The sequence below is a fragment of the Bacidia gigantensis genome (genome assembly GCF_019456465.1).
Source record: "Bacidia gigantensis strain McMullin 20006 chromosome Unknown contig_283, whole genome shotgun sequence".
NCBI lineage: Eukaryota > Fungi > Ascomycota > Lecanoromycetes > Lecanorales > Ramalinaceae > Bacidia > Bacidia gigantensis.
This window is the reverse complement of record NW_025408607.1, coordinates 485,846-508,574: the sequence shown is the minus strand read 5'-3', so window position 1 is coordinate 508,574 and position 22,729 is coordinate 485,846. Positions and strand designations below refer to the sequence as shown.

Genomic DNA, 22,729 nt, shown 5'->3' with positions numbered 1-22,729 from the left:
TATAACTATTAATAATACTAATTTACTTAATATTAAAAATTATTAAAGAATCTAAGACATAACCTTTAAAAGAAACTCTAGGGAATAAGTAAAGTAATTAACTAAAGCGACTACACAAAGTGTTATTAACAAGTTAGCCTAAGGGTACAGCATTAGGTCCGCTTAACCCTAACTAACGTATACTAGATTCACTTGTAAACAAGCGCTAAAGATTCGAGCTCTCTTAGGTCCCAAAGTGTCTTACTCTAAGAAAACATTACTAATAGTTATGTATAAGACATGTACCCTATGATTCAACAGCGATTTGCGACCTGATAACACTTTGTAGCGTTTGAGGCTAGGTGATGTCTTTGTTCAATTATAGCTATTATTTACATCTAAATCGTCCCTCCACCATTCCATCGGCTAAGTAATGAAGGTGGTGTCCAAAACTCAGAGGTTGCGGCTTTATTGATCGCTTATAAAGGATAGAAGGACGAAAAAGAGGCAGCAAGAACCACGATCTCCAGATATGCTAGAGCTAAGAATCCCCCCCCCCTCCATTTCCCTCCCCCTTCTCCACCCCACCCCCGACAACTATCCCTAACTATCACCACCCCCCCCCCCTCTTCCTTCCTCCCCTTCACGCTAACAACGGCCTCGCAAACCCCTCGCCCACTAAATCAAATGCCCCCACCCGTCCCCGTCCCTCCACAAGGTTTGGCACGCACGTAAGCCTGGCATCAAAACTCGGGCTCTGATACACAACCGTGATCCAGTTCGACCTCGGGGCGGCCAGCGTGTCGGTCGCGTTGCGGAGGGCGAGAGTGTAGGCGTCGCCAGGGGTGCATGTTGCGTCGAGGATGAGGTCGAGGGTTTTGGATGTGCCTGAGGGGAGGGGGGGGAGTTAGAAGATAAGACGGCGGGGGGGTTTTAGGAAGGGGATATGGGGGATATAGGGGAATAGGGGGATAAGGGGAATAGGGGGATAAGGGGATCGATATATAAGGGAAGGCGTGAAAAAACAGTACAAAGGAAGGAAATTTGTTTGGGGGAGCTATTTAACGTACCAGGAGGTATACGCCAGGCGGCCCTCATCCCTTCCCCTTCCCCCTCTCCCACGCATCCCACGTGGCACTATCCTGCTTGCAGACCTGCGGCCACAGATCGACGGCCTGCACCGCCTCCCCTGCCATCACATTATCCGTGTTATTAAAGAAGGTGACGTATCGATACGTCGGCTCCCTCCGCGCAGAGCTCCCCATCGTTGGGGCGGGCCACGCAGTATTCAGGGGCAGCGCATCCAGCGTAATCGGCATTGTGAAAGTGTACGGCGCGTTAGGGTTGTTGAAGGAGATTTTCAGGGCGTAGGTGTAGAGGCCGGGGGGAGAAGTGGCGGGGGTCTTGAGGCCGTACAGCACGACTGTCTGTTTCGGCGTATCGGGCCAGGGTTCGTCCATGTGGAGAGCCTCGGAGGCGGCGCTGACAAGGAAGGTGAGGTCCGTGGTTGTGGGGAGGGGCGGGTAGGGTTCCATCAGGGCTTTTACGCGCTCGGTGATCGGGGTGTCTTGCCAGAGGGCGGCGGCGATGAAGGGGTAGTTGCTCATGGGGAAGACGATGGGGGTTTGGTCGATGCTGAGCAGATCAATGGGTAGAGGGACGTCTTCGGTTTGCGCGGCGGTGCGGAAGTCGGAGATGTTTTTGAGGATCGGGTAGGTGGCGGTGTGGAACGGTTGGAGCGAAGAGCCGTCCTGCCATTTTGGGTCGGTGATGGGCGGGTCGGAGGGGTTGGTTATAATGCCGTTGGTGGAGCTGACGGCGTAGGCGAGTCGGTAGATGATGATGCAGACTTTGCGGATGTTGGGTTGGGGATCTCCCCCGAAGAACGAGGTCGTGGGCGTGAAGACGTATTGGTTGATGGCGTTGGTGGGAGGGGTTTGGAGCACGCTGGTTACGTATTGCTGGCGAAACCACTGGGTGCAGTCGACACCCCCGAAGACGCAGGCGTAGATGTTGAGGCGGAGATCAGCGTTGGTGAAGTTCATCGAACGTGGCGTCAAGCCTGACCACTCGACACTGGGTACGCCGTTGGTATCTGTTGACCAAGTCACGCTTATAATCATCTTGGTAGCTGCCGTACTCGCTTGGATCCTGGTGTCAACGAGCCATGAATCCCCTGCGATCGTTCCGTTGGGGGCTGCTGCAGTACGGGCTGTAAAGCCTACGTAGTATCGATCCCCTTCAATGCAACCTGCACGCTCTACCAAGGCTAAGTCGACATCTTGCCCTAGATCGACTTCAGCAGCCAGCTACAAAAAGATCTAAGCATGGGCTCAACTGACCTGGTGCAATCTCATATCCGTGATCAAGGCCATCCCATAGGGGGAACCATCCAGAGCGACGACCTTGGGATACAAGTATTTGTCGTCAGTACTTGCGTTTTTGAGGTTTATAAAGACGCCTTGGTAAGTATACATCGGTGTCTGTGCCGGCGGAAAAGCAAACGGAAGCTGAACAGGCCAATCAGGCGTGTCATCTTGTGGTGGATTGCCGACCGCGACGCCGAACTTGAACCCAACACTGGTGGCTAGCCCATAGGTCACTGAAAATGTTCTCTTTGTTCTCACGTCTGTTGGCAAGGTGGGAGCAGTGCCTAAGAGGTCCGTTCCAATCTGCAAGATCGTCGGCTTATTGGCCGTCGCTTGCATTGCAGCAAACTTCGCTTTCAATAGCTCGGTAACGTCGCCCGTCCACCAGTAAGCAGCGATGATCAGCAGCCCGTTCGCTGGCAGGTCGAAGGTGGAGGGCGGCGACCAGGCAACATCATTCTTCCCATCGAAGGGGATGTTTACCGATGCCCCTTCTTGTTTGGTGATACTTTTCGGTGCGCTCCAGTCCGTCGAAGCAGGAATGCTGTTGCGATAGACAAGGGTCAGACACTTCAAGACGTTGGGATCTGGATCCTCCCCGAACGAACGGCCAGCGAGTTGAAAAGACCATATTTGCAGCGACGGGTTCAAGGTCAATGCTTTGAGGAGAGTGTTGCGCGCGGCGGTGGTGATGTCCTGGCCGCCGAATGTGGCGCTGATGATTTGAAGTTGGCCCAGATTGGGCTGATTAAAGGACATGGTCTTTGAATCCGGTCACGATCTATGTGCTAGAATTGATAGACCTGACCACCGAAAGCTGGTCGGCTTGGAAAGACAACCCTAACTCCTGCGTCGCCAGCTTGAAGGTTCGACTCACTCTACGGTCTGCTGTAGCTCCCCCAGCAAAAGGTACCATCAGTAGCACACAAAGACATTACCCTAATGTACGGCAAAATGAAATGAAAGCGGAGTTCTCGCACAGGCTTCCTCGATGCATGCTGGAAGACGCCGTGTTAAGAAAACTAGCGTTCGTGATAGCTGTAAACACATTCGAGCTTTGGCATTCCTTAGCAGCGTTGGTGGTAACTCTCTAGGGGGCTACCTTCGTTGCTAGGTGGTCGGAGACTCTCGGCCATGGAAGCTCGTGGTAGCTGCCATGAATCCCCACCATCAGTGGTGTATGGCGAGACCAGTCTAATGGGGCGCCACGGCGTGTTATTAAGAGTCATAATACCCGGGGAAAGATTATGGACTAGCAAGCCTAGTGGTGCTACTATACCTCGAGTTTAGCTGCATTAGCTTGAGCCAGGGCCAGCAAGTGTAGCCGTACTAATCTTTGCTCCTTCGACTCCGCTATGTTAGCGTGATCCCGTCTCGTTGAAGCAATAAGTATTAAATGTAATAACATACTAGCTTCTTTTCATTCTTTGATACTCAGGATTAGGGTGCATGACCTTATTTCATGTGAATGCCACGAGTGTGCGTGAGAAATCTAGAGTTCATAGTCGCACCGAGACCTCATCTTCAACTCTAGCCTCCTTGTGGTGGAGCACATCATCACTTGAACGCTCCGGATGATTTCCTCCACGTCACGTCCTATCCACATAACCCTTCCCAAAATCCCTACTCAGCACCGGCGGCTCACCTCTCCACCCCACATTCGCCCAATCTCCATCTCCCACCGACCCATCCAGCGTCGCCGCAGCACTCAACACCGGCAGCAGAACCTGCCCCTCTCCCTCCCCGTCCAAAGCCATCTGCTCACTCATCCACTGCATCGGCACATACGAGCACTGATCTCCCAAGCCCTTAAGTCTGCTTCCATACCGACTGACTTTATCCGTCGCAGGATCGCCCGTTGCATCGTTCCACTGCTCCATATTCAGAGCGCCAGAGAACGTGGCCCAAGATTTCAGGACGTCACTGCGATCGTACTTGGGCCGAGCCACGCGGCCCACGATGTTGCGGGCCGAGTACTTCCTGCTTGCAATGATGGGAGGCCACTTTCCTGTGATGATGGCGACTTGAGCTGAGGATGATGACAGGGTCAGCGTTGAGGGGATCGATGAGGCGTCGGGGATAGGTGGGCCGCCCGGAACGATGTCAATTGAAGCAGCGGAAATGTTGAGTTCGATGGTGTCGTCTGATTCGTCCTTCGGTGGGGTGGAGAACTTGAAGCCCATGATTTGCGCGACGGTCCCATCGCTTGGGTCGAGGAGAGAGGAGAGGTTTTTGGGTGCTGGTTTCGGATGAAATAAGGAGATTGCTGGGATCGCCATGGGATCTTGAGCCTGGTCGTCTAGTGGTGGGAGATAATCAGTACACGGAGCGATGAAATGCTAGGTTAGGGGAACTTACAAGGCGTCCACAAGGCACTGGGGACTTGCTTGATGACAGGCTCAATTCCAAACATCGGATGGACTCCGGCCTCGCTGCCATCGTCCCGGCTTTTTTCGTCGATGTATATTGTCAGCTTCGATGTTGTAGTAACACTTGATTCGGTGTGCATAGGCTTCATGTACGTCTGATACTGGGTATTTGCCATCTCGCCGGTCGGGTCATAAATGTAGCTTGTGATTGGAAACAGGGAAGCGAAGGCGAAAGCGAAGCTGGCTCCATCAGCAGACCACACGTCAGTCTCAACCTGCTTGACATTGAATTGTTGTGTACTGGTTGTGTCGCTCGTCATACCATCCGTTGCTTCAATGTTGTGCATTTTCTTTCCACTAACGTTATCGGTTGAGTAGTCTTTGACAGTCTTCTCTTGTCTCAGAAGGGCGCAGAAATGTGCCCAATCCAGAGGATCATTGCTTGTGGTTGACTGGCCAAACACAATGTCAAAAGCATAGATAGACAGATCAATATGGACGTAACCAGACACTGGTGGTCCCTGAAGGTGCAGCTGCGCTCCAATGTGACCATCAAAGCTACTGTGGACAAAAGCAATGTTGATGGAGTACTTGGCCCCCACCGTGATGCTGATGTCGACCGTGAATGCGAAGGGTCGGTAGTTGATGAGGAAGTCTGCGGTTGCGTCAAGCCAAGCTTCCGCATTGCCCTTGTGGAAGCGCAGGTGGAGCCCTCCACCTCCCATGCAGCATTTCGGCGTGATTGCGAAATAAGACTCTCCAAGAATAGAGATAGTGTCATCATATTGCCATGTGATGGCTGCAGTACGTCAGTAGAGGGACTTTTGGGCTGCCAGCCAGATACATACCGAGCCTCTTTGGCACCGGATACCACGCAGGCGGTTTCTGGGTCATGATCAGCACAAGACCAAGCGTCACAGGTCGTTTGCTTACGTATGCTGGATGATAGCCGCCAACTGTAAAGACCCAGTCACCTTCGTGCCCCGAGCCTTCAAACCAGTGGCACAATGCGAAGCCCCCGCTCAATTTGCATTGTTGTGAGAGGATGAAACTCCTAGGTGTAAGCTGACCCTCGCAGCGGAAAAGCCCTGTGGAGTTGTCAGCGCTGGTTGTAGTTGCTCAGAGCTTGCAACCAATACCCTTTGAATAGTCAAGCGTCGCTACGATACCCATATCGATGAGTGCAAATGCTTCAGTGGGATCAGTAACATCTTCCGGAATACTTGCCGTTGCTTCAGCGAAGATGCCAAAGATGACATCAGGGCCCACATCAATGACTACCACAGCCTTGATCCACAGGACTTGGAACAATTGGACCGTCAGTCCGGCCGCAAACCACATTGGACCGTCCGCGGGCGCAAACCAAGGGACCGGTTTGGCGCTCAAGAAGCCATTCAGAATTGCCAGTGGATCGCTAGATGAGATACTGTCGACATTGAGGAATGGAAAGGAAGTCACATTATCGACGTCTGGCAGAGTGATCTGCGAGTTATACCCAAAGCCACCCGTCAGGCCCGAAAGGGAAGCGAATTCAATGGTGGCTACCGGCCCTTCCATGGCAACAAATACGAACAGGGATTTGAATGTCGGTGGGGGAGCCTTGGGGTTGGGGAACGCGTTGTCGTAGAATCCACCAGCGACAAAGGCGTACGGTTCAACTTCGATAATGATACCTCCCGCGTACGAGTGCGAAGAGAGTCTCAAGAATTCGCCCGCTATGACAACCGGTGGTCGATTCATCTCGATGCCGATGCCAGATAGCATGATGTCGAAATTTGCAGTTGACAGCGAGGTCAAGTTGTTGGGCTCAAAGCTGATACCGAGTCCTTTGAAGATGGCCTCAACCGGCCCAAATTTGACTTTAGCATCAAGTGTCAATACCAACCTTCTATCCTCAAATTTTAGAGCTATGGAGCTTATGGTTAGCGGTCCTATCGTCTTTGACCAGAGAGCTGTAGTGTTTGGCGTCTTTGTTGGCAGAGGTTGCCCTTCATCGACTCCACGTGTGACGGAGTCGTCAGTGCTGGATGGAGGGGTCGCCTTTGCAGCAGCGAAGGTGTGGTCTAGGATAGCTGCTGGCAGCCCATCCTCTTCTACCACGATCATGAAGTGCACGCCTTTGGCCAACGCAACGTTAGTAGCATCATTGCCACTCTTCATGTGCGGTTGCTTTACCACTAGCCGATCATGGCTGTCTTCATACACGTTCGTATTCAAGATGTCAACCTCAGAAGACGTGAAGTCCTCAGTGGCCCAGAGAAAGTCTAGTTGATCGAAAGGTTGCTCCAGTTGAGGAAGAATAGGTATCTTGTCGACACTCGGTAGCTTCCCGAGTGTAAATTTGAAAAGACGCTTGACGGGGATAGTGGGATCCTCGAGATGTTTCAACTGAACGAAACTCAGCTCCACCCCAAGAAAGTTGGCCCGAACGCTAAAGATGATGGCAAATTTGTCATTGTTGTCCTTGTCTTTGCCAGTCCCGATCTTTTCGCAGTCGAGGGTAATGCTGGCCTCGTCATCGAGATCAAATATCAGTGTGGTGAGAAAGTCTGGGAGATTATCGGCGAACCCCGAGGATATATCAGCAACTATGTCTGCCAAGGATATCGTGGTGTCTGGCGGGACCGTATCCTTCAAGCTAGCACTGAAAGACCACGTTGAACCAAGATTTTGGAAGTCCAGGTCGAGCTCGAGGGGACCGAAATCGATCCTGCCGGTCGCGCTGAAGGTTTGCGAGCTGCTCGAATGATCAAAGGTCACTCTTAAGATTTCGAGAGTGAGGTCCGACAAGACTGTCATGATAGCGTCACTGTCTCCATTGAAGAGACTATAGAGACAAGCCCCGTTGAGATCACCCACCTGGCCAGAGATATGCCACGATGAACTTTGGTACGCGATTTCCACGTCCATGAGAGCCATGTATTTCGCTGGGTCAGGCGCATTGAGGGTCAAAGTGGCCCCAAAACCGAAGGAAAAGGCAGCCGGACTGATGGTATACGTCGCTGCAAGTTGGATTCTCTGTAACTTCAACCAGTGTGTGGGTTGGGACGCGAGATCGATGGTTGGGTCTATCGCAAGCGTTCCAGAGAATCCAATGTCGGTTGTACTCAACTTCGCTGAGAATTGAGTGATGGCCGTAGGCAGCCAATTTGGGATGTCAGGTGCAGAGTTTGCCGACAGGAGGACGGGTAGAGAAACATAGTACTGTGGGGTTTGGTATGTCGGCTGCAGAACGGGGATAAGTGCCCCTTGGGGGTTGAATTGTACAATTGCCTTGGCTCGGTCACTCAAAGGGAGCCAGAGTTCTCCGGTGAGCTCCGCATAGCATGCTGTATACGTTGGCGTATCATCAAGCCTCACAGGCGGCATGTATTTGAAAGAAAGCTCAAGGGGGACCCTTGCGTCTGGTGTTGTAGCCTTGATGCCCCAATCAACGTCCAACTCGAAATTGATATCGAACTCGAGAAGGCTCCAGTTCTTGGCATCACTATCGTAATTGAGAACGACCTTGATCTCCCGAAACTTCATCGCACTCTCCCCGTCTGCCGGCTTTGTCATGCTGCTGTGAGACGCGTTGAATGCCTGGAATTGAGCTTGGGGATTTGCGCCCTCTGTATCGATCTTCAATTGAGCCGTCAGCCATGTCCAGAAGGAGCCCAGCGGGGAGGTGGAATGATTCCATTGTAGATCAAGAATGATGATATGGATACTACCGTCATCGCTGAAAGCAACTGCAGCATCCCAGCTATCGGCTTCACTTTGGCCTTCAAATTTCATGGATGTGCGAAGACATAGTGACGGTATGTTTACGATGTTGTCCGTTACTGTGCCATCATCGTTCACATCAGACTCCAAAGTCGCGACATTTTGGATGATCAATATGGTGTTCGTGAAGATACAGCCTGGTGGTGTGATAGCCAAGGCTGAGTCCTTCAGCAGCTGAAAATTGAGTTGCAAGGCCGCTTTGTTGTTGTCCATTGGAAAATACCAAAGACCATTGATCAAAGTATGTTGATCATTCCGATGGAGGGTGCATATTTGAGAGGAGTCCAGGAAGATGGGCACGTCAAAACCTACCAGATCACAGACCTGTGTCAAAGTCATGCTTACTTCGCCATTGTTGTCGCTTGGTACAAGACCCAGTAGGACTCCAGGGCTGTCAACGACGAAGCCTTGATCATTGACGATACCGTAAGTATCAGGATTACTTGGCTCGTAGGGAATGGATGTTGGGCGGTATGCGGAGGACAACGTGATTGAAACGCTTGCAGAAGCTTTGGGCAATTCTGCGATGACAGACAAAATTGAAATAGAAGTATTGTTAGTAGAAGGTGTGTATTTGCCACTAGCGGACATTGAGAGTGATGTCACGATCTCAACGGGGAGAAGATCGCGTATCCAAAGGTAGAAGGCGGAAACTGAACTGACGGCCGATGTCCATGCCCCGTCGATGCTACTCGTTGTAGTCAAGGTAGTTGCAATGCCTGTGTCTGCCAGCGCACAAACAAAGCTATCTTCGCGAGAGCCAGACTGCGTGAAAAGGACGTTGTCTCCGGTCAGGCCATCGTATGGACGTATGTAATTGAAGGTCGTCGTTGCTACAGCCAGATCCCTTGACACTTTGACCTGCATTAGTAGCGCTCATCTTTAAGGACGGGGTCATACTGACCTAGTCCTTCAACGGCAGCAGATGCTTGGACCCCACTGACATTGCGTGTGTTGTTGGTCAAAGGTGGTGGAATGTCAAAGTAGTCAATGTCCTGCCACAGCCACATATCAGGGTCCCCAGTATCCATCTCTTCGGCATCGCCTTCATCATCGTCGATCGGGATTTCTTGCGCCCTAATGTTCTTTTCCATATCCAGCGTTAGAGAATAATCAAGAGCAGCAGTTGCCGGCCCGCTTGCTTCCCGCTTTCGCCGACGTGTCTGCGCGGTGCCCTCGTCATCATCTTCGTCGTCGTCATCAGGCGGATCTAGGGGATCGTCGAGGCCCCTTTTGGAAAGGCCTTGTGACGTTTTGCCTTTCTTCTTAGTTGCCGGTTTCTTCTTCGGCTTTGAGGCTTTCACCAACACAACTGGCGGCATAACATCCACCTGCGGTCTCGCTTCTTGCGGTAGGGCGTCTTTGGACGTAAATATCACCCTGACATAATCTGTGGCTTTGATATTGGCAGGCTCCATGCCTGTATATTCGTCCTTGAACAAACCCGCTGGAATATAATCAGAAGGTATGGTGCACATCTGTTCAAAACGTAGGCGCGCAAGTTCTTCTACCACATGATTCGATGCTACGTTGTACTTCTTCTGCTCCTGCTTATAAAGGATGGTTTTCTTAAAATTTGCTCCCGTCTTGGAGGCGACCAATGCGGTGGTATCGACAGCAGCTAGACCGTCACGGATTTTCGAGACGACGTCCGCCTTTGTCGTCTTCTCCGAAGCAGGGGCCAGAGCTTGTAAAGCTGTCAAGTAGTCCTGATAAGGCTTCTTGGCACTCGTCCCGTATTTTTTGTCGACATCAGCATCATGACTGTGAAAGTACCGTCTTGTGCCGGCTGTATCACCAACTATGCCCATATGATATGGATAGCATGTTGCAGCTGCAAAAGAGGAACTGTAAGCTATCATGTTCACGAGCTCGCGTAGCTAAGGAATTCGCTGTGCAAATGAACACCATGCGACGATTGAACAGCACGATTACTCAACTTACCAATAAAGTTTTGAGTGTCGTTCTTGTTGATAACTGCGGTGCCTCTACTTCGTGCATACTCGTAGAGATAGAATAGAACCTCCGGGGCTATATCATTGTCAGAGTCGTTGCAAGAATCTGCGCAGGCACATAGACCCACAGGGATGCTGATGCTCTGTCCCCGTGGACAAAAGATAAAGGTCGGGCTTAAGTTGAGAGATAAAATCCATGGACGTGCCTGCCGCACTACCATGATGACCTGCCTTCACGGCTTTGACCGTGTAAGGTTTGGGGTTTTGAAGCCAGGTGGCGACTCTGTCTTCTATTATGTACTCGGCATCCCCACCGGTATAAAGTGAGACCTTGTTCGGACCTGTCCCAACGCCCTTCCAGATTAAGAGGGAGACCAGGGAATCTTGGTTTTTGCGGCCTTTCACCGAGTCCTTGATGACTCGACCTTGCCTTTTGGCCAAAGGTGAGCCTAGTACTTGTTGCTCGCCCGCGACGATGTAGAAGCCTGGCGCATTGGGAGCGTCTGTCGTCCCAGGATTATTTGCAGCAAGTAGAGCCTCCAGCGAAGTCGTTGACGTCCACGTTCCAGTAGCTAGTCCTGGTATTTGCGCATTAAATAGATTGACTCCTAGGAAATCCCCGAAATCTGGCACGACACGCAAGCACGGAATTGTTGGGTCCTTCTTTGCTTGCATATCAAACGCAGCGATGGGCTTACTCACAGTCGTTGGGGGAATGGACGTCACGAAAGGGTTTGAGTTCGCCGATGCCTGAAAACCGTCCCCGCAAAAGAGCTTCGTTAAGGGCGTTGGCACTGCCGGCGAGGTTACAATAGTGTATCTGAAAAGGGGAAATTGGTTGTTTGTCCATGGGTATGCGTCGAACAACTTCTCAAGCCCACTTCAACTATGTATTCATGATCGCAACTTGCAACGGTGGACAACTCAACTTACCCGAAATGATCCTGGGTTGGAGTGCTTGTAAGTCAAAAGCCCCCATAGTTTCGATCCGGGTGAGCTTACTTTGTCCCAGTGCGTAATCACCACAGCGTCAAACTTGAACTGTTTCTTATCTTCAGGCTTGAGTACGTAGGTCGATTGGACCCGCTTGATGAGGCGTGTAATGGGCTCAATGACTCTTTGACTGCTTCCGCAATCCACTAAGACTGCTGATAGTAGCTGATTCAAAGTCCCTTTCTTTTTGACAAGCAAGACGATTGCACAGTCCCCAAAAAAGTCCAAGCCTGCATTCATCTGGTAATACTCGACCCATGGCTGCGTAGTAGCCATGGCTCAACAAGGCGCATACGAAAGGTGAGCGATGAGGTCTTCCTATGTCTTCTAGACTGTCAGATACAGCGATTGAGGGCAGATTCGTATGGCTACGATGGCCACAGTGGGCCTTCTGAATATTGCATCAAAGGCAGTGAGCTTCATCAACTGTCTTGTGTTGAGCGTGCGGTGGTGTTTGATGCTCAGTCTGTCACTGCCCGTACGCACTTAGAGATTACCTTGGTGAAAGTATTGGCAGAGCCTCAACCCAACCCCAATTTAGCATAGGACGTCATGTTGGTGAGCGAGATATGACCATGATCTTCCATACCACCGCTAAGAAGCTGGCTGTCTCTGCTGCTCTCGCTCGTGAAAGCGCCACTAGAGTCAAATTCCAAGAGCACCCATGTCTGCCCATCATCGAGACCCCATTTAGATCCATCGATCATAAGATACAGATCTTATGACAGTGGTTTTCGCTACGGCTTCCCCAGCCGTGCGTCTGCTTAGGCTCTAGACCCAACATGGCATGAGAAGTTGTGATTCACATATAGGCATTTTCTGGCGAAGGTCTAGACCTCGTATCCCGCTTGCCACGCGACCAAGTCGGAAGATACGATCTGAAGCCTCTCGCTTAACAGTGCATAATTGTGAGCCACAATGAGGGGTTACCTACCGCTAAGGGCACAGCAAAGTCGCATCTGAATGATCTGTCCCGAGATGAAGAAAGATCTCGGAGCCGAAAGTGCACGCCAATTTTAGCTGCAGGATGGAACGTGGGGTGGTGCAACCAACAGGCTTTTCATGTCCCCTCATTGATGGCCCGTCGACAGCAAGCTAAGACCAACCCGTTGGCCCCTAACTCCCCTAGCTTCAGGTCTCAGCTGCCAACATGCCCCAGCCAGGGAATACCTTACCGCTAACGACACACCGGTCCGTTGCGCTGCAGCAAAAATCTCGGGGTTTTTGCCACGTATGTCGCATTAGCGTCAATAGACTCACTAATGCATCGTATCGAGGCTAGACTACTGCGATAGCGCGATGCGATAGTCGCAACCATGGTCTGGGCCCATTTGAAAACTCAATCACAATGGTCTTGTGGCGCTGAGGTTAGAAGATTTACTAGTCTGAGCCTGCTAAGCGGTCGTAAGATACGCGCCTCCGTTGTGAATGCCATCTGTATAGTATGGTATGGTAATGTACCGCGTGGTCGTTGGTGTCGCAGAAAGGCATAGTGATACTTTTGCTCGTATGTTCTTTTCGGCGGAATAATGCTAATCGCCCCCTGGTGCCCAGCAAGGTTACAGAAGCATCCTTAGGACAAGAATGTCAGAGCTTTGGATGTGACATCAATCGCGGTCACCCTTGTGGTGACGGACGCGACATTATGCGGCTCGTTATGCACCGCACCCTTGTATGTCTCCCTGACGCTGACAACCTGATCGATCGTGCCTGTGTGATCCCACCAGTTGATTCGCACATCCGCAATCACGAAGCTCAGATCTTCTGGCGTCCCCCACTCGCGTTGACGTCCCAATACCCTTCGTCTGCGCCTGGATTATCGAGGTTGCCGTTATTGGCGATCAGCGTGACCCCGAAGGAGCCCGGGGTGGAGTCTGTCTCGGCAGTGTAGGAAGTGCGCACAAGCCACCTGTTTCCTGTGCCCACATAACGTACGTTGGGCAGGGAAGTACCGGCGAAATTTAGACGCTTGTCGTACTCGCTGCCGGATTTGGAGACCGGGTTCGTAGCAGAAATGGTGGGAAAGGATTCGACAAGGCCATGCTGAGTCGTGCCGATCGGAAATTGAAATTCTGCTTTCGCTAGATAGGACTGGCTGGTTGAGACTGAGATATTTTGCACGTGGAGGTCGGTAACAAGACCTAGAGAGCTGGGGATTGTGTCGACGAGTGCATACTTGTATTGCCAAGCATTAGACTTGGTATTGAAGTATGGGCAGCGAATGTTGAAAATTTGAGTATTGAGCGAGACCGGAAAGTCACCGGATTGTATAGCGTTGGGCTGCAAAGACTGAATAGGAATGTCGTTGACGCCTTGGGGCGGGAAGAGCGCTGCTCTGATGACAGCATCGTTATCCCGTTGCAAGTCAGTCCGGGCAATGGCTTCGATGATGGGGTTGAATTGGCTGGCTGCTTTTGCGGTCGGAGGATTGGGAGGGGTATCAGTATGGCTGGGAATTGGATTCATGGGTATCTGAATGGGGCTGAGTGTGCCTGGCGGCTGCCACGGGCGGGGTTTAGTGGAGATGATTGATCCTGGACCGGGTAGAACAGGGATTCCCCTGGCACGTGAGGGTTCTTGAAGCAATAGCTCGGGAACACGGGCCAACAACTGTGAGGCGACGAGCGCAGAGGTGGCAGCAGATACATTATTGGGGTCTCCGACTCCTTTGGAGACCTGTTGCTGCGCGAAATTGACGTATCTATCCGTAATCAGGCTTCGTATGTGATTGTCAAAAATCAGATTGCCCTCGGTGCTCATAAGATCGATCTTGGTGTCTGCCGGAGGATGCTGATAGCCGCTTGGTCCGTCATTCTCTGCAGCTTGCAAGTCTCGATAGATAGTAGCCCAGGCCAAAGTGACGATGTTGTTCGGTGCCCCGTCAAGCTCTCCAAACATTGAGGTCAGTTGGTGCTCTGGCGGGTGAAAGGATATGCCGCCCTGAAAAGTATTATGACCAGGTTCCCGATCGAACAGCATGACGAGAAGATCCGTGTCCAATGTCTCTAGTCGAAGAATCTCTGGTCTATTTGGCACTACACCGTTGATTGGTGGCCACGGCGCTGATACCCGTAGATCTGGGAACTTGGCCACAATTTGTGATCGCATCATTAGGCCCCAAGTAGGAATCGCAGGTAGCTGACCACTCGGTAGGGGTGTCTTCAAGTAGGTGTCAATGCTAGTCTTGATTGACTCACGCAGTGTGTCTCCTTCATCATAATGCTCGGCAATCGAGATGGCACCATCAATGTAAGCCTTGAACCAGCTTTGGTCAGTATAAAACGTTCGCAAGCTCTCCTTTGGTATGAAGCTTGGATCGGGAATGATGTTGAGGATTGGAATGCCCTTTAAAAACCATCGTTCCTTGCCTGTGAAGAACACACGTTAGTTCAACGTCGTCACACATATTCAAGCAGTCCGATGAGGGAAGGGTATAAAAACAATCGGAGATTCAAGCGGCCAGATGCGAGCTACTTACACCAACTCAGCAGTATCGCGTAGTCCGATGACACCGGTGAGTTCTCCTCATTGTACGGTACGACATCATTCACGCCGCGAAGATTTACATCGTGTGTATTTGCTGCCACCGTGGGAGGGACTGCATTCGCAAGATCTAACAACCCTGGCTGCAGCAAATTGATATACTGTGCCTGAGTGTCTACGTCACGAAAGGAGAGCTGAGTCTTGAGAGGCGTTTGCAACCCTGTCTTCTGCCATCTATCTAGGAAGAACTCAGTCACTGTTGATAGGCCTGCAACCTTGGTGGTCAATGTACTGACAGCGCTCAATTGATTTGAGACCGTGTCTGTAGCTGTGAGAAAGCCCGGATCGCGCTGTTGCTTCGCTTGTATCAAGGCCCGACTGTGAGCGCTGGCTCGCAGTCTCATAAGTGCTGCAGATACTGCTCGATCAGACGTTGCTGCCGTCCTTCCCAATTCCCAGGCTAATTGGAATGTTACGTCGAGCATGCCCGTATGCTCATCCACGATGGCAAGGTCGGAGCCGATGTCGGAGGGAGGAAAGTCAATAGGACTTGTTTTAGAGGCAGTGAGGAAGCCACGTTGCACGGCAGGGACAACTTCTCCTGTCTCCAATCTACGGCGAACAAGGCTATACCCCATCAATAACCGGCTTCTCACCCAATCATCCACAGGCGTGGTGGGGCTTTTGGGGATGCTGATGGAGGCATCGAGGGGACGTAGCGGCTGCAGAGATTGACCCAATGCCTCGAAAGTCTCACGTAGAGATTGTCTGTCGTTTGGCAGGCAGGTATAGCTCCAGCTGTAAAGACTTACCAGAGCAGTCGATTTGGAACTGTCAATCGGCTGAACTGACATATGTTCGTGGACGCCATAGAGTGACACGAGATGCGCGTACACAGTGATTGGAGCTTGAAGATCAAAGGGGGCGCCAGTCCGAGGCGAGGTGGTGACAGCGCACTGGTCGGGCCCATCGGAGGCACTGTTGGCTTGGTTCGTAGTACTGAAGTTCCTCACATGACTGAGAAGGGAAAAGCGAGCCAGACTTGGACTCTCCTCGTCGACATTGATGGTCGTCTCATTCGTGTTGTAAGTGCCAAACAATGACGAGAAGAGCTGCGGAGGAAGGAGGATCAATGGAACCACGGTCTTATCGGTTGAGGTAGCATCTGTGGTGGGGATTGGATGCTGGACTGTGTTTGTCGTATTGATCTTCGTTATCAAGTTCTTGATGGACACCTCATACGCAAGTGTGGCGGTACGATGGAGATTTTCATCGGTCGGCAAAACTGCGTTTATGGTGAAGAGCCTTTCGTCTGGAGGCGTTAACTCCTCCTCCACGAAAACCAAGACCGCGAGCCACGGTGATGGTGTTGGATGCAGAAACGGTGTGCCTGGGTTATTGAACACGACATGGGGGAGAACATCTGTTCCAGATAAGCATTACTCATTGCCATTCGTGCAGCCCCCTGTTCTGAGAAGGCGACATCATGAGCATATGCCGCGGAGTCGGCTACACGTACTCAGATAATCTGCATGCCCTGAGGGCGGGTATACCGAGTGGATGGCAGACTTGTCGAGGGTATACGGGGTACTCTTGACATGAAAACTTTTGGTGGAGGTTAGGGCATCGCTGGCGACATTGTTTGATGTGCCTATGTTCTGCACGAAAGTTGCTTTGTAGGTCGACCCTTGCAATAAACCTGGCTTTGATGATGAGTGGAAGCGCACATTGCCAGGTTGCAGCGCTGGTGTAGCCATATGGGAGTGCCCGTCAACTTGGGCTCATCCGTCGCGAGGGTCAAGAGCAGTCAGTCTCATTGTCCTTGCCATTGATCATGGGAGCGACCAGTACAGACTTGACTACTCGGGTCTCGCTATTGGAAAGTCCGGCCGAGCTTGAAACGCTTCCAACATGCATCTCCTTGATGGAAAGACGCCTCGTGAATGGCATGATCGGCCCGTAAGCCAATGCTGTCTCCCAGATGAGTCCCCAGACAATAATCAGCCTATAGAGGCACTAATGCAGCCATGGAGAGCCCCTCGAGAAAGTCAATCGTGGGCTCTCATGCTAGGCTAGGGTCAGGTAGCTTGATGAGCTTCAAAAGGTAAGAGGAGAAGTTTCGCTCTTGAAAATTCGATTAGCGGGCGCCGTATTACGCTAGCTTAGCCGCATCGATAAAATACCTTGGCGGTAATTCTGCTCCAGACCCATTTCCCACCTCTGAGATTCGCTTCATCCTTCATCCTTCGACATCGCCTCCAGCCACATAGGTTTAGGTGCCTTCTTTCATGCCATTTTGAGCTTAGCCGTGGCAGCTAGCAAGGCTCGCTTCTTCGATGCCTCGTTCAGACGGCAAAGCTACTGCGGCGACCTCCTCAGCGTTCGGCTTAAGCAGCAGAGCGTTCCTGACCCAACGCTTGGCAATCATTGGAGCTGAGAGCAGTGAATAGAGAATGCTGTAATTTGAGCCGAGAGGAGGTCTTGATGTAGCTTCTATCCATATACTAGGAGCAGGAGACATGCGTGCTGCCTAAGCTTTCGCATCCCTACGGTGGGTCTTTGTTGCATAGACTACTACTGTCCTCGTTCCACTCACGCTTTACAGCTTCGTACACAATGCATATGGACACTTTGTGCACTTCACACAGATTGCTTGTCGAGCCCTGAGCATCTCTATGTTGAGTGCAACCTTGTTCCCTCGAGCCTGGCCGAACGAGAGCAATCCTAGGGGCCCCAAGTCCTGATCCTTGTCGGCTCGCACACTGGCACTGAGTCTCATCGCTTCCAATACTACTCGACGGCAGACTTTCTGCAGGCCGTGCGATTATGTCTTATCAACTGTCACCTGTTTATGGGCAGACCATTACCTCCGTCGACCAGGAAACCCAGAAGACGTTGGATGGAACTCTCGATCGATCAATACTGGTGCCAATGAAACTGGATGCCTTCTTGAACTACGATCAGCGACAGACAGTTGCCCAAGACCCACGTCTACGTGCCTATCTCGCTCCTATCACCACTCCCAACTATGATGCCCTCAAGATGGATGCCGATCTCGTGCAGCATGATATCTTCGATCAGCTTCGAGATACTCCTTTCATGGCTCGAGCTGATCGTTACCGGACACAACCATCAAACCAAGGCATTTATCTGCATTGGAGCATCCCGAAGCTCTACAGGAGCGGCCTTGTCGCGTCCAGTAGTGCGCACGACGCGCTACAAGATCAGCTTAAGAGAGCGGGCTATCCCTCCGGCGACACGCAAGCAAAACACGTGGAAGCCGGCACAGCCATCTTTCGCCCCATACCTTCGCGGTGGCTCATCTTACGGACGATAGGACCTGGCAAGTCCAAAATGGATCCAGTTGATAGTGCTGCCGCCCAATTAGCCGAAGATGAATTGAGACTCAATATACTCAAGTCCCAAGGTAAAGAGTCTTCAACTCAGTATACACAATTGCAAGCCTTAAGGGATGGTCCACATACGACTGATTTCAACAATGCAAAGCGAGCATGCGTAGTCGCCATCGTGAAGCCAGATGGATCAGCTGCCGCTCTCGGCGCAAATCTGACGGAAGTCTGGGATCTTTTCGTCGTCGAAAGTGTAAGTCACTTAGCTCAATGATCATGCTCCGCATTTGGGCTGGACGTCGATCGTGTCGATTTACCCGAGAGGTGAAGCCTGCAGTGCATGAAAAGATGCTGATCTTGTCACTCTCCGTAGGATCGCATCCGAAACATCAAAGACGTCCCTTCCAGCGAAGACACGAATGTGACCAGTTCACCTTTCATAGACATCAATACACCCGTGAACCAGCAGGGACAAGTCTTCCTTGGCCAGACCTCCAGCTGGAACACGTGGAAGCAAACGACTGCTGCCACAACTCCTCCGACCGTCACCGTTTCGCGGGCAGCGAACCCCTTCTTTGCCGACTATCAACCTCAAAACGCATCCGTGTTCTCGTTCTTCGATGATCTGACCGTGACAGTCAGTGGCCAAGTATGCAAGTTTGCTGAGGCAAGGGTCGACTACGATGTCGTGGGCTTTCATCAGGATGTGGCATCAGATCCTTTACATTTAGACGCAACATTATCGCCTCCACAGGCTCCAAGTGATCGGTTGAATGCATGCACCTTGGGGATGAGCAACATAGCGTTGACTGGTGATGATACGACTTGGCTAGATGCAAAGCTCAACACGAACACGCAACAGAATATGCGAGCTTTGTCATTTGGCACATTCTTTTCAATACAATGGAACCAGTATGCTACAGACAGACCAATGCCGGCCGGCACCAACTATCCGGGAGACTTGATTCAGAAGTCCTTCGCGACCTCACATCCGGTAGCGGTCGGGACCAATCCTATAGATGCCCTCTTTGGCTGGCTTCGTTCTACCAGATCGACCGATGCATTTGCAAATGACGATATACGCAAGAACTTGAACAAGATCCAAACCTTAGTGCTGGACATGAATGATGATATCGACTCCCAGCTTCAAGCTGACGATCTGCTGGCGACCAACAATTTTATTCCCAGCGATCAAGGCATAATGTGGCATTTTGAAGAATCCGATACCAACACGGATAATGAAAAGCAGAAGCTCCCAACGACAGACCAGGTTGCGGCTCTGAGGGAACTCAACGCGATGCAAGTAAACCTAAATGCAATGATTCGCGATCAAGCACGCATGAAACAAGAGCTTTTCTTCCTGTGGTGGACCTACATGTGTGTGAGGGAGAAGAATGACAGCAGCCTTCCCTCAGGAGATGACATTCGGGGTAGAGTTATGGCGCTATATCACCGAATCCAAAGCAATGGTGATGGCTCACCCGGCAGTGACATGGCTTACTACATTGACAGGATTGGCTGGGCGAAAGACGGCATGACAGGCAACGCATCGGTCAAGGCAGGGATTGAGCCGAGATTTTACAGACAAAGAGATCCCACTGTACTGGTAGCAGGTCTGTCCAACAGATGGCCCAAGATTGCATTAGACGATACGACGGCCGTGCGACTGGACTCTCAGAATAAGGTGGTTGGAACAATTACGAACTCAAATGTCGCTCTCGCTGATCTCCCCGTCAACCTGAGCAAGACATTCTCCCAACACCTGCCCCCCTCGCTGGTCGACCCTGTTCTGAATCTGATGAAAGCGGCCAACAATGACCGTTCTGAATTTCGAGGGGGGACTACTCCCGTAACGTCCCCTTATCTTGATACAGACGACCGTTGGACCGGCGACAACGGCTGGTTTCCCCTTTTCATCGAATGGGAGGCCGAGTACTACCATATTCCCTTCAGCAAATGGACCTTCGCACCGCAGGGCCCGCAAGCGCGATATGGATATCTCCTCAATGACGAAGACATAGCTACGACAAGCGTACAGAGTGACTATCGGGTACTGCATGGACGAATTCCAGTATTGCCGCAAGCTAGCTATGCCCTAGAAGCGAGTCTCAAGCAAGTATTTGCGAAGCTCAGGCCAGATCAACAGTCTTTGACTGCAACAGAACAAGCCGCACTGCTCAAGAGTGCTCGTGCTTTGGACTTTGTGAGTGCGCCAATGGAGGGATTGACTGACCAATTGATCACAAGAAAGCAGGTAAGCGGCAACGGAGCAATGGAATGGTAAAATCCTCGGTGCTAATCACTGCTCATAGGGGATACATGTCACGCCACTGGTCTTTGATGAAAATGGGAATCCCACAGTCACGCCGGAAGCTCGAGCCATCGGTGCCGAGATCGGCCTAGATGACTATCAATTCGCATGGATGAAGGACGTGATGAAGACGACACCGTTTGCAAACCTCGTCGGTATTCCAGCAGACCACACGACGTACAATCCATTCAAGCCCGCCACGCATGGCCAGTTTCGCTTCACGAAATTCAACATTGTCGACAAATTCGGGCAAGTCGTTCGTGGCGTGGGTTCATATATCGATTCAGCAGCCAGCATCCATCCCATCCCTGCTCCCCTCCTCCCCTGTCTTGGAGACTCGTACACCGTCCAAGCGAACGCTGATGGCTCACCGAAGATTGTGTTGCCCCGAATCAATTCGACAGACGGCCTGTGCCCTTTCGTTCAACTACCTCCAAGCATCAATCAGGAGGCGCGTGTTAACTTCGACTTTGTCACCCTAGACACACTGGACGATGGTAATCAAGCTTGGCGCCCGGTCTCGGAATGGGAAAACCCAGTTCGAGGGTGGCTGATCATAAACTATGCCAACGAGAGCTTCCAGATCTTCACGCCGGACGGACGTTTCGTGAAAGAATACAGTGTAATCACAGGCACCGTATCAGTGCGACCCTTCAGCGGCACCGTAACAGGTATTGACCCGATCCTCTCCGGCCTCCTGGACGCTTTCAGCGACGGCAAATACATATCCGGGCTATTCCGCACGATCTCTCAAACCGTATCAACAATCCAAGCAACGCCATCATCCTACTCGCAATCCATGCTCAGCATCATCGGCCGCCCCCTCGCCCTAACAACCTTCGGCCTCTCTCTCGAGCTCGCAGATCCACCCCTTACAAACTGTGCAACCGGCATAACCGCCCCGTCCGACGACATCATGAGCTACGCCTTCCCCTTCAAGCTCGGGGACACGGACAACATATTCGACGGCCTATACGGCTTCTTCGGCGCTTACGGCACCTCCGTTGACTACAGTTCCTTCTACACCTATCTCCCCCCAACCACCTCCACCCCCAATACCTCCGACCCCTCAAAACCGATCCCATCAACACTAGCCCTCCGGCCCTTTTACGCCTCCCCCTATGACGGCCCATCGAGCGTGCAACGCATCCGCAACGCGAACCTGCAAGTCTACCCCGCGATAATCGACCCCTTCACAGCCGTGCACGCCTACACGGCCCTCCTGCCCATAGCGCAACTGCGCCTGCCGACGTGGGTGCTCGACAGCCAACTCAACAGCATCTCGTCATTCTTCAAGATCGGGCCCCTATTGCTGCGGGAAGACGTCCCCCCCTTCTCTCCCACCGACGAAATCACCGCCGACTACAACCTCAACGACCCTGCCACGGCGCAGAAATCCACAGGCATACTCGAAATCCCGAATGTAGCGCTCGCGGACTGGAATTGGTTGCAGCCGTATTGGACGGCGAGAGATAGTAAAGGGGTAGTGACGGAAGCTGCAGGTGCGACAGCGAATGGTGCGTTGGAGGGGCAGACGAGGTATAATGTTTTGGGGGTGGAGAATCCGCCGGCGGGGCCGATGTGGGATGCTGCGCCTGCTACGGTTGTGGAGGGGTTTTTGCAGATGAGGACGGGGTTTGGGAAGCCGGATGTTGATGCTGCGGGGAAGTAGATTGTTGTGAGATCTGGTGAGGGAGGAGAGGAGGGGAGCCGCTGATCTATAGCGATATCAGCTTCCAATCGCTTTGCTTATCATTTCCCAGGCAGGTCAAGTGACACGCAGTAAACCCCCTGAAGAAGTCAATGGTCCAGATTTCGTTCTTTTGCCTTTGAGGGATCGCGATGGAGGGATGCAGCTGTATATGAGGTGCGAAGACCAACAGACATAAAGATATGCTAATCAAAATGCGTTATTGAAGGCAAGTTGGGATGACGATGGCAAGTGGAGTGCATCATTTGCGATTGTATATATCGCGAACGTAAGGAAATTCAGGGGTCTTATCCAGATGCTATTGCCTTGGCATCTATGATGGCAGGTTTATATCATCCCAGAACAAAATTTGATCTAAACGATTGAGTACTACGCTTTTTATTCAAATACATTACCAAAATTCAAACACGCGAGGCAGCAGACCAAATATAAAGCTCTTATGCT

The 22,729-nt window shown here is 51.7% G+C and overlaps 4 protein-coding genes across 4 annotated transcripts; 1 reads left to right on the top strand and 3 right to left on the bottom strand.

Annotated features, from left to right (window-relative positions):
* Positions 1 to 1,073: 1,073 nt before the first annotated feature.
* KY384_008044 (uncharacterized protein) lies at positions 1,074 to 3,107 on the bottom strand (the record flags this gene model as incomplete). The annotated part of the gene is made up of 2 exons (XM_044816533.1): positions 1,074 to 2,288; positions 2,322 to 3,107. 2 exons carry the CDS (start codon positions 3,105 to 3,107, stop codon positions 1,074 to 1,076), a joined length of 2,001 nt encoding a protein of 666 aa, XP_044666583.1.
* Positions 3,108 to 3,937: 830 nt separating this feature from the next.
* KY384_008043 (uncharacterized protein) lies at positions 3,938 to 11,706 on the bottom strand (the record flags this gene model as incomplete). Its single annotated transcript, XM_044816532.1, has 9 exons — positions 3,938 to 4,647; positions 4,707 to 5,516; positions 5,566 to 5,805; positions 5,857 to 9,336; positions 9,387 to 10,283; positions 10,427 to 10,513; positions 10,566 to 11,317; positions 11,371 to 11,381; positions 11,440 to 11,706. The coding sequence occupies 9 exons, from the start codon at positions 11,704 to 11,706 to the stop codon at positions 3,938 to 3,940; spliced, it is 7,254 nt and encodes a 2,417-aa protein (XP_044666582.1).
* A 1,479-nt stretch (positions 11,707 to 13,185) lies between these two features.
* Positions 13,186 to 16,670, bottom strand: KY384_008042 (uncharacterized protein; the record flags this gene model as incomplete). The annotated part of the gene is made up of 3 exons (XM_044816531.1): positions 13,186 to 14,798; positions 14,909 to 16,336; positions 16,433 to 16,670. The coding sequence occupies 3 exons, from the start codon at positions 16,668 to 16,670 to the stop codon at positions 13,186 to 13,188; spliced, it is 3,279 nt and encodes a 1,092-aa protein (XP_044666581.1).
* A 1,069-nt stretch (positions 16,671 to 17,739) lies between these two features.
* KY384_008041 (uncharacterized protein) lies at positions 17,740 to 22,246 on the top strand (the record flags this gene model as incomplete). Its single annotated transcript, XM_044816530.1, has 3 exons — positions 17,740 to 18,516; positions 18,637 to 20,517; positions 20,576 to 22,246. 3 exons carry the CDS (start codon positions 17,740 to 17,742, stop codon positions 22,244 to 22,246), a joined length of 4,329 nt encoding a protein of 1,442 aa, XP_044666580.1.
* Between the last annotated feature and the right edge of the window lie 483 nt (positions 22,247 to 22,729).